General features: G+C 39.3%; 1 protein-coding gene across 1 annotated transcript in view; it reads right to left on the bottom strand.

The window, feature by feature from the left end:
• ift88 (intraflagellar transport 88 homolog) overlaps positions 1-13,488 on the bottom strand; it is an 84,566-nt gene that overhangs the window by 44,870 nt on the left and 26,208 nt on the right. The window contains exons 10-13 of the mRNA XM_063054177.1: positions 12,913-13,144; positions 5,246-5,316; positions 4,730-4,816; positions 1,120-1,219 (exon numbers count right to left, since the gene is read on the bottom strand). Coding sequence (XP_062910247.1) covers positions 1,120-1,219; positions 4,730-4,816; positions 5,246-5,316; positions 12,913-13,144 — 490 coding nt within the window. The remainder of the gene's footprint in view (positions 1-1,119; positions 1,220-4,729; positions 4,817-5,245; positions 5,317-12,912; positions 13,145-13,488) is intronic.

The raw sequence follows: 13,488 nt of genomic DNA, 5'->3' as shown, positions 1-13,488 counted from the left end.
AGGGTTAGATTGATCTTGGAGTAGGTTAAAAGGCTGGCACAACATTGTGGGCCAAAAGGCCTGTACTATATTGAACTATCTGATGTTCTATGATTCCTAAAAATGATAGAATGTGACAAAGCATGTAATTATGACAATTAACAGAATATTAAGTTTATAATTAACATAAATATTTGTTTAAGACCACATCTGGAGTACTGTACACAGTATTGGTCTCTCTTTTTAAGCAAAAGTGATAATGCATTATTGCTCAAGTGTGATAATAGCCCTCACTTGGTTATACACTGCTAAGATCTGTGCATTACCAACACTAGCATCCAATGCCTGATGAGAACAAAAATCTCAGGCACAGTGATGTTGCAAATAGGTTGCAAACGCACAAAAACAAAATCATTGTTAAAAATAAAGAATCATCATGACATGATAATTCTTTATTTTTACAATGATTTTATAGAGATGGTTAACTAAATTGTTAATAGGAGGGCATAGTTCGTTTCATAACGCTGCTATCAGCCTGAGGTTAGAAGAATAAAGGCAATTTGACTGAAAAATACAAGATCCCGTGAGGTACTAACAACATGGATGTAGTGATTTTTCTTCTTGTGAAGAATCAAAAACCAATTTGCTATTTGAAAATAAAGCAAAGTGTCTTTGGAACTCTTTTTCTCAAAGAGCAATTGAGGCAGGGTATGTCAGTGCTTTTAAGGCAGAGGTAATTTGATTGCTGAAACACAGGTGGCAAATATGTTAAAATAATGTGCTCAGATTCAAAACTGGAATCAATCACTAAAATAAAGTGTGTATATCGTTCCTAATAAAGCAGTAACAATTTATATGAATCTGACTCAACTCAATTCTATCAACTTAATGGCAGTCCTGATACAGGAAAATAAGCAGTTGTAATTTGCCACATTTACCATAAAATCCTCAAATAAATTTTAGGAGTGATAAACAAACTATCAAAATTAAAATGATCAATACATAAAATTGGTGGCGCATTCTGATTTTTTTAACAACTTTAATTCTTCAAAAATAATTGAATTTTTAAAAATTTCAAACCCTAAGAATCTCTTTGAAGAGTTTGCAAGAATTCAACAGAAATAGCAAAGTTACTGATACCTGGTTAAAATCCCTCTGTCTCAGGTAAGTGATGGCTTTATTAATTTCCAGGTCATTAGCTAGCTCAACATATTGGGAAGTCTTAACCATTTCCACACACCTGCAAAAATTAGTGATCAAATATGAGTTACTTAAAATCCAGATTCTTCTCATATATTTCATGCTTAGAGGGAAGGGAAGAAGAACAAGGAGAACATATATATCAATCACTGTGAAAGTGTCAGTACCAGAGCACAAAATTATTTTTATTTTGAAAAGACTCCATCTCAGGGTTAGTATTCTTAGGCTTCCCACTAAGACATGCTGTGTCGCAAGGTTTTCATGTACATAATTCCTATTTTCCATATTAAATATTCAATTAACTTATGGATGAGGATTTCAAACAATTGTCAAATTATGATTACATTGTGTTGAGATGGGCTATGGCAAAGTTGGTTAGTTGAACGTAGAGTATGCTTCATACCTATCCCTCGAGGAGGACCCACACTCCACACCATCAGAAAATTGTCTCTGACACTATCATTCTGGAGAACTCCCAACCATTGCCACAAAACTCATAGTTCCCCTTCCCTGCACTGCTGCTCGCTTCTAACTCCTGCCCAAGATCCACAAGCTGGACTGTCCCAGTAGACCTATTATCTCTGACTGCTCCTGCCCGACAGAACTTATGTCCTCATATCTGAATTCCATCTATCCCACTTGGTTCAGTCCCTTCCCACCTACATCTGTGACACTCCTGGATCTCCTCAATAATTTTCAATTCCCTGGCACCATCAGGAAGGCCCCAAAGCTCTCCGCTTCTTTCTTAACGAAAGAACCAACCAAGCCCCCTCCCCCACTGCCCTCCTCCGTCAGGCAGAAATGGTCCTCCAGCTGAACTATTTTCCATTAGCCTCTCACGCTTTCTCCAAACTCAAGAAAGTCACTTGCATGGACCTCAGCTATGCCTGCCTCTTCGTCAGCTATGTAGAACAGCCTGTGTTCAAAGCCTTCCCCGGGTATATACCCCAACTTTTCCTCCACTACATTGATGACTGCACTAGTGCTGCTTCATGCACCCAGCTGAGCTTGTTGATTTTATCAACTTTGCCTCAAACTTCCACCTAGCCCCCAATTCACATGGTCCATCTCTGACACACCACTCCCCTTTCCCTATCTCTCTGTCTCAATCTCTGGAGACAAACTGTCAACCAACATCTTTTATAAACCTATTGATTCCTGTAGTTATCTCAACTATACCTCTTCCCACCATATCTCCCGTAAAAGTGCTATTCTCTTTTCTTAGTTACTCCTCCTCTGTGGCATCTGTTCCCAGGACACAGCTTTCCACTTCAGGCTATCAGAGATGTCCCATTCTTCAAAGAATGGGGTTTTCCCTCCCTCTACATTGATGCCGTCCTCTCCTGCATCTTCTCCATGTCCTGTACATCCACATTCACTCCATCTTCTCACAGCCATAATAATGATAGAGTCCCTCTTGTCCTTACCTACCAGCTATCAGCTTCTTCACCTGCATTATCCTCTGCAACTTCTGCCAACTTCAAAGGGACTCTACTACTAAACATATCTTTACCTCCCCCTATCGCCTGGCTTTCCGCAGGGATCGCTCCCTCCACGATTCTCTTGTCCATTTGTCCCACCCCACTAATCTCCCTCCAGGCACTTATCCCTGTGAGCAGCCCAAGTGCTACATCTGGCTATACACCTCCTCCCTCACCTCCATTCAGGGTTCCAAACAGTCCTTCCAGATAAGGCTACACTTCACTTGCGAATCTACTGGGGATGTCTATTGTGTAGGGTACTCCTGATGTGGTCTCCTCTACATTGGTGAGACCCGTCGTATATTGGGGAACTGCTTCATCAAGCACCTCCGCACCATCTGCCACAAGCAGGACTTCCCAGAGGCCAAACGTTTTAATTCCATTTCCCATTCTCATTCTGACATGTCAATTCGTCTGCGTACCGTCTAAACTGACGGCATGAATATCGATTTCTCCTCCTGATGAACAAATCTATTCCTCCTTCCTCTATTTCCCACTTTCACCTTTCACTTCCTACCTGCCTTACTTCCCCCGGGTCCCCTCCTCCTGCCCTTTCTCCAACTGACCACTCTCCTCTCCTATCAGATTCTCTCTTCTCTAGCCCTTGACCTATCCCACCCACGTGGCTTCACATATCATCTTCCAGCTACCCTCCTTCCACCCCCCTCCCCGCCTTTTTATTCTAGCGTCTTCCCCCTTCCTTCTGTGTCCTGAAGAAGAGTCTCGGCCCAAAACATTAACTCTTTACTCTTTTCCATTGCTGCTGCCTGACCTGCTAAGTTCCTCCATCGTTTCGTGTGTGTTGCTTTGGATTTCCAGCATCTGCAGACTTCCTCATGTTTGAGGAAAACAGTCCAGTATTCATTAAAGCTCATAATCACTGGACATCAGCTTTCTAACTATCAGAATGTTCAAATCATTGTTCATAGAAAATGATTTCATTTCATTATTTAATTTTATATATATTAGAAATTTACCACGGAGGACATCAAATCAGTGGTCCCCAACCTCTGGGCCACGGACCGGTACATTGCCGCAAAGAATGCAGTGGTGCAGCAGTAGCCGGAATGCTCCCAGCACATCTTTAAGAAAAAAAGCTGAAATAAACAAGCTAATATCTAATTAATTAGCTTGTTTATTTCGGCTTTTTTCTTAAAAATGTGCTGGGTGCGTTCCGGCTACCGCTGCACCACTGCATTCTTCGCGGCAATGTATCAGTCCGCGGCCCAGAGGTTGGGGACCACTGCATCAAATAACCCAATATGTATGTACCATCTAAAAAGTATCAGTCTAGTTTTTGGTCCATTATATGTTACGTAATTTCAAGTGCATCCCACATATTTATGCCTGTTTCAACCCATCACTTTCTGAAATACAAAATAAATCTTAAGCTCTCCCTCGGCCCTCTCAAGTATTCCCTTAACACCCTGTTTTGTTGTTAAGGGAACCTGGCCCCTTATTTTGGCTAGGCTCCTCATTATTTCATCCAGCTCAGTTAAATTTCACTTCAGTCTTCTCCATTCTATAGAAAGCAATCCCAACCAGTCAAGTTTTTCATCATGGCTAAAGCGCAAAGAGCAACTGAAATACCAGTCCAATTATGGTCCACAGCCCTGATTGAGATTCTCGGGTTTGCTGGAATTTCAGAATGCTAACCAGTCTGAGCAAGAGTATTAATAGGTGCGTTATCAGGATTTACTTACAGCTCCAATCCAGAGCATTAATCAAAATTTAAGAACCCAATGTTTGCCATTCCCATTCTGGCAATACGTGCTTTACACACATATAGTAAAATCTGTTACATAAGTGTATTTTACCCAGAATCAACTCATCTATTACAATTTCTACATATTGCAACTTTAACTATCAAGCATCACAAAGTGCTTAAACTAGCAAGTGCCTCTTCTCTTGGAAAATAATGCAACTTTTATATTAATGAGACCAATGCCTTGTATTTGAGAGTAAATATTGATGTTCAGCTTATCCAGGGTTTTCAATATAATGATCTCTTGCACTTATTTACTTACAGTAATTAGTCCAGAGTACTAAATTGAATTGATTTTCCCTACCAGTCATATCCAGCAGCAAAAGATGGTTCAATTGCAGGTGCTATCAACTTAGCTGCAGTCATAATAAATCTCTCTGCCATTGCCTTCCTGCAAAATTACATATTTTTAGAACATAGTTACTTTCAGTTCTGTAATATAATCTCTAAATATTGTAGAATAATCTAAAAGGGTGCCTTAAGATTTCTTTCTAGATTTCATGTCAAACTCCTCTAAAAGGAAGCCACAAAAATGTTTGAAAATATGAGCTGCCCTGCATTTGTCTTCCTTTCAAAACAATTTTTATACATGACTTCCTTTTAGTAATGTGGTATTAATATATAAATATTTACAAAGGACTATGATCTGTTTTCTACAGAACAGTGAGCAGTTTGTCCATTCAGTTATCAGCATATGGTATAAGTGACAAATACACTGAAATGACAATCTTGCTATGATTTCACTGAATTCGGTAATTATTCCCTTATTCCAGAGTTAGCAAATTTTAAAATGTTAATTTTCAAAACAGATGTACACTACCGTTCTCGCTCCATTTGCCTGAGTGGATCATTCTTGATAGCTTCCATTACTAGATTCATATGTGGATCATCCTAGAGAATTCGAAAACAGTTTTCAAAGAAACATGCTTGATTTGAAATAGATGCATGCTATATTATAAAATGCTACTTATCACAGAGTAAAATAATTAAGTCAGGAGAAAATTCAGGGATGCAAATTTTAGAATATTAGTGGGTTGTTTATCATTGGGCTTGTGGTTGTAAGGGAGAACGGAGAGGTATTTAAAAATACTTCACTCCCTAGAGCCATCAGAATTGTTGCAGTGATCTTGCACTCTCGCTGATTTGGACATAAAATCCAATTCGATAAGAAACAAGTACGTTGGCCTGAAACAACCTTGAATAAATGTAGCCTACGTGTTTGCATTAAAATATATTAATGCTGAGAAATAACTAGAAGCATAGGTTTTGTCAAATCGGGAATGTTAAGCAAATCAACATGTGTTTTCTAAATACACCCACAGCTCCTGCCTTATCTATTCTACCACTTATATCTTTAAAAATTGTCAGACACATATTTGCATTGAGCTTGCCTAATTCTATTATTGTTTTCTAAGAGCGCTGCCATCACTTCAAAAAAAAAATTGGTCTCCAGCATTTAAGCCATATATTTCCCTGGCCTATATTTCCCTATTTTTTTTCTGTATTTCCTTTTTTTAAAACAAAATAGTGGAGTTATGCTACCCTCCACTCTATTGAAACCATTCTGGAGTCTACAGAACTTTGGAAAATGACAGTAATGGATCTGTTACTTTAAGGACAACTTGGTTAAGTAATCTGTAAAGTAGATCATCAGGTCCTGGTGATCTATTGTTAATCTTGTCCATTTTCATAATATTACTTCCTCTATTAAAATTAACTGAATTGAGTTCCATTTAATGTAGTTAGTCAAATCACAAGACTGGACAGAAGGCTATGAGATATTGTAAATATATCAACTCCAGAAATAATGTGATGCCTTAATCTCCTTGTCTCTAGCAGGGTGGTCCATTGCTCACCAGGGCTGGAGTTACAGCTCACAATAAATTTCAACAAGGCTGTCCTTACTGGAAAATAGACAGCTCATCTTTTCTTGTGAGACCCAGATATGAAAACCTATCCTTCAACACTCTGGCTGAAAGGTGTTCCCAAAGGCAAATGCATGCGAGCAGCAAAAGGTCTTGGCCTTGACAACCTTGCAACTTGAAATAACTATAGAAAGAGTCACACAATTGTAGAAATGCAGCAACAGCCATGAGAAATCAGTAACAATCAATTGTATACAGCTGCTGATTCCTTTAAATAGTAAAGACAAGGGATGGGAGTTCTTCCTGCTATGAATACGTGCATGATCATACAAAGTTAAAGGAAGGCCAAGCTCCGAAATGCTTGACTGTGTCAAATCAGTACTCCACATTGCTTTGCTTGGTTCTTTGTTTACAGTGGGAATGCACTCCATGTACCAATGTGATATCTGTTCTTGTATGACCTACATATGCATGGTCCACTTCTAAAAATGCTAATTATCTCAATTTCCCATTACAATTATTGGAAGAAGTCTAATATTTGGTTTGTATGTATGGAATGATTAATGGATTATAAAAAATTTGGATTTGAGAGTACTTTTAATCTAGTCAATTTTAATGTGCCAAGATTTACTAAATTGGTGACTAAGAGAGAAACCAGATAATGGTTATGAAAAATATATTTACTTGTGTAAAAACGGGCTATAGTGCAGCGCACGTGCTTTCTAAACTGCTTCTAAAATTCAGTTTCATTGAAGTTAAAGGAACTGAATTTGGAGTTGGAGTGGAATGTACAGCTGTTAGTGCATTTAGTTGACAGGGAATGAATTTCTGGGTAAATGCTTTGACTGTGAAGAATAAAATAACATAGGAAACTATGCAAACTAGAATAGGAAGGAACAATCGAAACAAGAATAGGAACAGATAGAATGTCAAATGAATGAACTACAACTCTTGAGGGAAAAGAGGTATAGGAGAAATATCTGCTAATAAAATAGTCTTAGAATAGGCTTTATACTGATCAGACCAGACAAATAACTCATTTTCTAATATTTCCACTGATGCACTGCTTATTTATTAATCACCTCAAGAAAATTTATGGATTTTGAAAATTGAATGTCTAGATGATCTGCATCTACAGCACTGAATTAGGAGAAGAAAATAAGCATTATGATCTGTCATCTCATGTTGGATCTAAGGGACATGAGTAAACAATCAACAAAAGAAAAATTTAGGTAAATAAATATGCTTACTTCCTTTTCTTTATTATTTAAGTTATAAGTTGATTCTACAATAATAAAGTGCATGCATTCAAAGGTTCAGGATTAAAATCAGTCAATAATTCTAAACTTAGTAGCATTCACAGAACTCAAAATTTAAGATGCAAGTGCTGTAAGGGCTTTTCCTGTAACATAAATACAATTGACCTATGAAACAAATGCACTTAAGCAGCTGTTTTAAGAAAAGGCATGGAGTCTCAGAGGGGACCTAATTAATCCAAACAACTGCTTGGCAGCATTTAATCATGTATGTAGACGCCAAAAGCCTCCATAGCTTGACTTCCAAAGTCGGTAACTTCAATTTGAAATCACTCATTACCATTTGTCCTCTAGTTTCAGAGTACATCCAACTCTCTCAAATATCAGAAAATATCCCACTGCATCACTCACAGCTGCAAATTTCCTGCTTTAAAAAGACAGGAACATTCAACTGTATAAAGCACGTTTTGAACAGAACCTACTCTATCAGAGCTCTCTTACCCTCCCCCCCACCCTCTATACCACTTGCAGGGACAATGTAGATGAGGAATTCAGATAGACAGCAGGACAAAAAGAGCAACATTCTTGATTTCTTCCGATCTTCTACCAATTTAACACAGTAGAATAGGGCATGGAGGGCTACTTTCTAATGCAAAACTCAGGCTGACATTATTAGCAAAGCAATAACATTTTAATTTGTATATTAGGAATATTACGCATGCAGTTGCTTAATTTAAATTATTTCTCCATTATTAAAAACTAATATCCTGATGAAGGGTCTCTGCCTGAAACATCGACTGTTTACTCTATTCCTTCCTTTCTTTTTAAATCTTTTTATTAATTTTTCAAAATTATAAACTCAATAACAAAGTTGGTACAAAGAGATTGGAAAAATGTTCATCAGCATATATAAAATGAATTTTAAGTAACATAGATATAAAAGACTTCCAAACTCAATGAGATTAAACACTAAAAAAAAGAAAAAAATATATATATAAACAAAAAAAAACCAAAAGAAAAAGAGGAAAAAAAACCCATACTCTATTCCATAGATGCTGCCTGGTCTGCTGAGTTCCTCCAGCATCTTGTGTGTGATCCTCTGTTAATTTGTCTTATCTAATTAGAAACATAGAAAGCCTACAGCACAATACAGGCCCTTTGGCCCAGAAAGCTGTGTCAAACATGTCCTTACTTTAGAAATTACCTATGATTACCCATAGCCCTCTATTTTTCTAAGCTCCATGTACCTATCCAGAAGTCTCTTAAAGATTCTATCGTATCCGCCTCCACCATGGTCGCCAGTAGCCCATTCCACACACTCAGCACTCTCTACGTAAAAAACTTACCCCTGACGTCTGTACCTACTTTCAAGCTCCTTAAAACACTGTGCCCTCTCATGTTAGCCATTTCAGCCCTGGAAAAAAGGCTCTGACTATCCACATGATCAATGCCTCTCATCTTATACACCTCTATCAGGTCACCTCTCATTTTTCATCACTCCAAGGAGAAAAGGCCGAGTTCACTCAACCTATTCTCATAAGGCATTCTCCCCAATCCAGGGAACATCCTTGTAAATCTCCCCTGTACCCTTTCTATGGTTTCCACATCCTTCCTGTAGTGAGGCGACCAGAACTGAGCACAGTACTCCAAGTGGGGTCTGACCAGGGTCCTATATAGCTGCAACATTACCTCTCAGCTCCGAAACTCAATCCCACAGTTGATGAAGGCCAATGCACCATATGCCTTCTAAACCACAGAGTCAACCTGCGTGGCAGGTTCGAACGTCATATAGACTCAGACCCCAAGATCCCTCTGATCTTACACACTGCCAAGAGTCTTACCATTAATACTATATTCTGCCATCATATTTGACCTACCAAAGTGAACCACCTCACACTTATCTGGGTTGAACTCCATCTGCCACTTCTCAGCCCAGTTTTGCATCCTATTGATATCCCGGTGTAACCTCTGACAGCCCTCCACACTATCCACATCACCCCCAAGCTTCGTGCCATTAGCAGATTTTCTAACCCATCCCTCCACTTCCGAGAAGGGGTCCCAGAACAGATCCCTGAGGCACACCACTGTCACCGACCTCCATGCAGAATACGACCCGTCTACAATCACTCTTTTCCTTCTGTAGGCAAGCCAATTCTGGATCCACAAAGCAATGTCCCCTTGAATTCCATGCCTCTTTACTTTCTCAATAAGCCTTGCATGGGGTACCTTATCAAATGCCTTGCTGAAATCCATATACACTACATCCGACTTGCCTTTGACAAAACTATGCTGACTATTCCTAATCATATTATGCCTCTCCAAATGTTCATAAATCCTGCCACTCAGGATCTTTTCCACCAACTTACTAGCCACTGAAGTAAGACTCACTGGACTATAATTTCCTGGGCTATCTCTATGCCCTTTCTTGAATAAGGGAACAACAGCTGCAACCCTCCAATCCTCCAGAACCTCTCCCGACCTCATTGATGATGGAAAGATCATCACCAGAGGCTCAGCAATCTCCTCCCTCAGTAGCCTGGGGTACATCTCATCTGGTGCCGGTGACTTATCCAACTTGATGCTTTCCAAAAGCTCCAGCACATCCTCTTTCTTAATATCTACATGCTCGAGCTTTCAAGTCCACTTTAAGTCATCCCTACAATCGCCAAGATCCATTTCCATAGTGATTACTGAAGCAAAGTATTCATTTAGTACCTCTGCTATCTCCTCCAGTTCCATACATACTTTCCCAGTGTCACACTTGATTGGTCCCATTCTCCCATGTCTTATCCTCTTGCTCTTCACATACTTGTAGAATGCCTTGGGGTTTTCCTTAATCCTGTCCATCAAGGTCTTCTCATGGCTCCCTCTGGCTCTCCTAATTTCATTCTTAAACTCCTTCCTGCTAGCCTTCTAGATCTCTATCATTATCTAGTTTTTTTAGCCTTTCGTAAGCTTTTCTTTTCTTCTTGACTAGATTTACAACAGCTTTTGTACACGACCGTTCCTGTACCCTATCAAGCTTTCTCTGTCTCATTGGAATGTACCTATGCAGAACTCCACGCAAATATTCCCTGAACATTTGCCACATTTCTGCTGTACATTTCCCTGAGAACATCTGTTCCCAATTTATGCTTCCATGTTCCTGCTTGATAGCCTCATATTTCCCCTTACTCCAATTAAACGCTTTCTTAACTTGTCTGTTCCTATCCCTCTCCAATGCTATGGTAAAGGAGATAGAATTGTGATCATTATCTCCAAAATGCTCTCCCACTGAGAGTTCTGACACCTGACCAGGTTCATTTCCCAATACCAGATCAAGTACAGCCTTTCCTCTTGTAGGCTTACCTACATATTGTGTCAAGAAACCTTCCTGAACACACCTAACAAACTCCACCCCATCTAAACCCCTTGCACTTGGGAGGTGCCAATCAATATTTGGGAAATTAAAATCTCCCACCACGACAACACTGTTATTATTACACCTTTCCAGAATCTGTCTCCCTATCTGCTCCTTGATGTCCTTGTTACTATTGGGTGGTCTATAAAAAACATCCAGTAAAGTTACTGACCCCTTCCTGTTCCTAACTTCCACCCACAGAGACTCCGTAGACAGTCCCTCCAGAACGTCCACCTTTTCTGTAGCTGTGACATTATCTCTGATCAACAGTGCCGCGCCCCCACCTCTTTTGCCTCCCTCCCTGTCCTTTCTGAAACATCTAAAGCCTGGTACTCAAAGTAACCATTCCTGCCCCTGAGCCATCCAAGTCTCTGTATGGCCACAACATCATAGCTCCAAGTACTAATCCATGCTCTAAGCTCATCCACTTTGTTCATAATACTCCTCGCATTAAAATAGACACATCTCAAACCATCAGTCTGAGCGTGTCCCTTCTCTATCACCTGCCTATCCTCCCTCTCACACTGCCTACAAGCTACCTATTTGTGAGCCAACTGCCTCTTCCTCTGTCTCTTCAGTTCGGTTCCCACCCCCCAGCACTTCTAGTTTAAACTCTCCCCAACAGCCTTAGTAAGCCTTCCCGCCAGGATATTGGTCCCCGCTGGACTCAAGTGCAACCCGTCCGTTTTATACAGGTCACACCTGCCCCCAAAGAGGTCCCAATGATCCAGAAATCTGAATCCCTGTTCCCCTGCTCCAATTCCACCTCATTCTATTCCTCTACTCACTGTCACATGACACAGGCAGTAATTCTGAGATTTTACCACCTTTGCGATCCTGCTTCTCAGCTTCCTTCCTAACTCCCTGTAGTCTGTTTTCAGGACCTCCTCCTTTTTCCTACCTATGTCGTTGGTACCAATATGTACCATGACCTCTGGCTGTTCCCATTCCCACTTCAGGGTATCAGAAGCATACCGGACCCTGGCACCTGGGAGGCAAACTACCATCCATGTTTCTTTCCTGCATCCACAGAATTGCCTGTCTGACTCCCTAACTATAGAGTAATTATTATATTATATTAGATTAGATTAGATTCAACTTTGTCATTGTGCCGAGTACAGATACAAAGCCAATGAAATGCAGTTGGCATCCGACCAGAAATGCCAAGAATAGTGTTATTTACAAAATAACTGTGAATAAAAAGTAAGTGCTACAGCACACAAATATAAAAGTACTGAGACAGTACAATATGGGTGCAATACTGCTTAGTGCTGTGATGTGAGGTTCAGCAGGGTCACAGCCTCAGGGAAGAAGCTTTCCTGTGTCTGCCGGTGCGGGAGCGGAGGCTCCTGTACCGCCTACCGGATGGGAGGAGAGTAAAAAGTCCATGGTTAGGGTGAGATGCATCCTTGATAATGTTTTTCACTCTGCCCAGGCAGCGTTTATGATAGATGTTCTCAATAGTGGGCAATTGGGTGCCAATAATCTGCTGGGCAGTTATATAACTATAAAACCCTAACTAAAGAGTAATTACTGGAGAATTTTAATTAAAAAGTGATTGAGTTATCCAGAGTAGACTGCGTACATGAATAAAATACAAATAAAAAATTTGTAAAGCCTATGTAATTTCTCTAAAGTGATATCAAAAATATTTTGACAAACACTAACTTTTGCTATTCCTTTTGAAAATGAAACAATAACATTTTATTCATTCTAATACACAGATTAGTAGCTTTACAGATATCAGCAAATATTAGTTATTGCTACCACAGCAATCCTACTTAAAAGTAGGGCCAAATATCCAATTTAGTCCACAAATCTTGAATGATAATCCATGTAAAGGCATTATTTCCATTTTCTACATTCATATTAGTTTTGATATTTTACAGTACAATTCTGCTCAGTTTATCCAGATAATCAGCACACATTCAAAACCTTATTACCACTTAATACTTAACTCACTTACATTTGGCGGAATGTATTTGTCATCTTCATCAATACCAAGTGGGACCATTATCAGCTTCTGGAATGCTTTCTTCATCTTTTCACGATCACCAATGGCAAAGTAGCACAGAATAAGGTTAAAGCTGGTTTTTAAATTTGGGCTTTCACTCATAATGTGTTCAAAGGACGTAATTGCATCAGAGTACTGTCCCATTTTGACAAAAACAACACCAATGTTCTGCATTATTTTAATCCTGTTCAAAAACATATGTAGAATATGTAGAAACATATTATGTAGAAACATATTAATTATGAATAAGTAACAATCAATATTAAATTACCATTCAGTATTGCATATTCTAACCTGCAAGAGCTTAAAAATGTTACTAAATAAAATGAAATCCTGTAATTAGCTAAAAGTTTGTACCTGACATTAAATTATATTTGTCGTTTGAACTAGCAATCAGGTAGCATAGCATTCAGGAAGCTCCCTTGACTTAATCACTGCTTTTAAGTTTTCAGCTGTTCATCATCACTAGATGAGAAGTTTTATTCAATTATTGGGAAGAACAAGGCAATCACCTATGGTCTCCTTCAG

Source organism: Mobula hypostoma, chromosome 7 (assembly GCF_963921235.1).
Source record: "Mobula hypostoma chromosome 7, sMobHyp1.1, whole genome shotgun sequence".
Taxonomy (NCBI): Eukaryota; Metazoa; Chordata; class Chondrichthyes; order Myliobatiformes; family Myliobatidae; genus Mobula; species Mobula hypostoma.
Note: the sequence above shows the minus strand (reverse complement) of the source record. Positions and strands in the feature narration are given on the sequence as shown.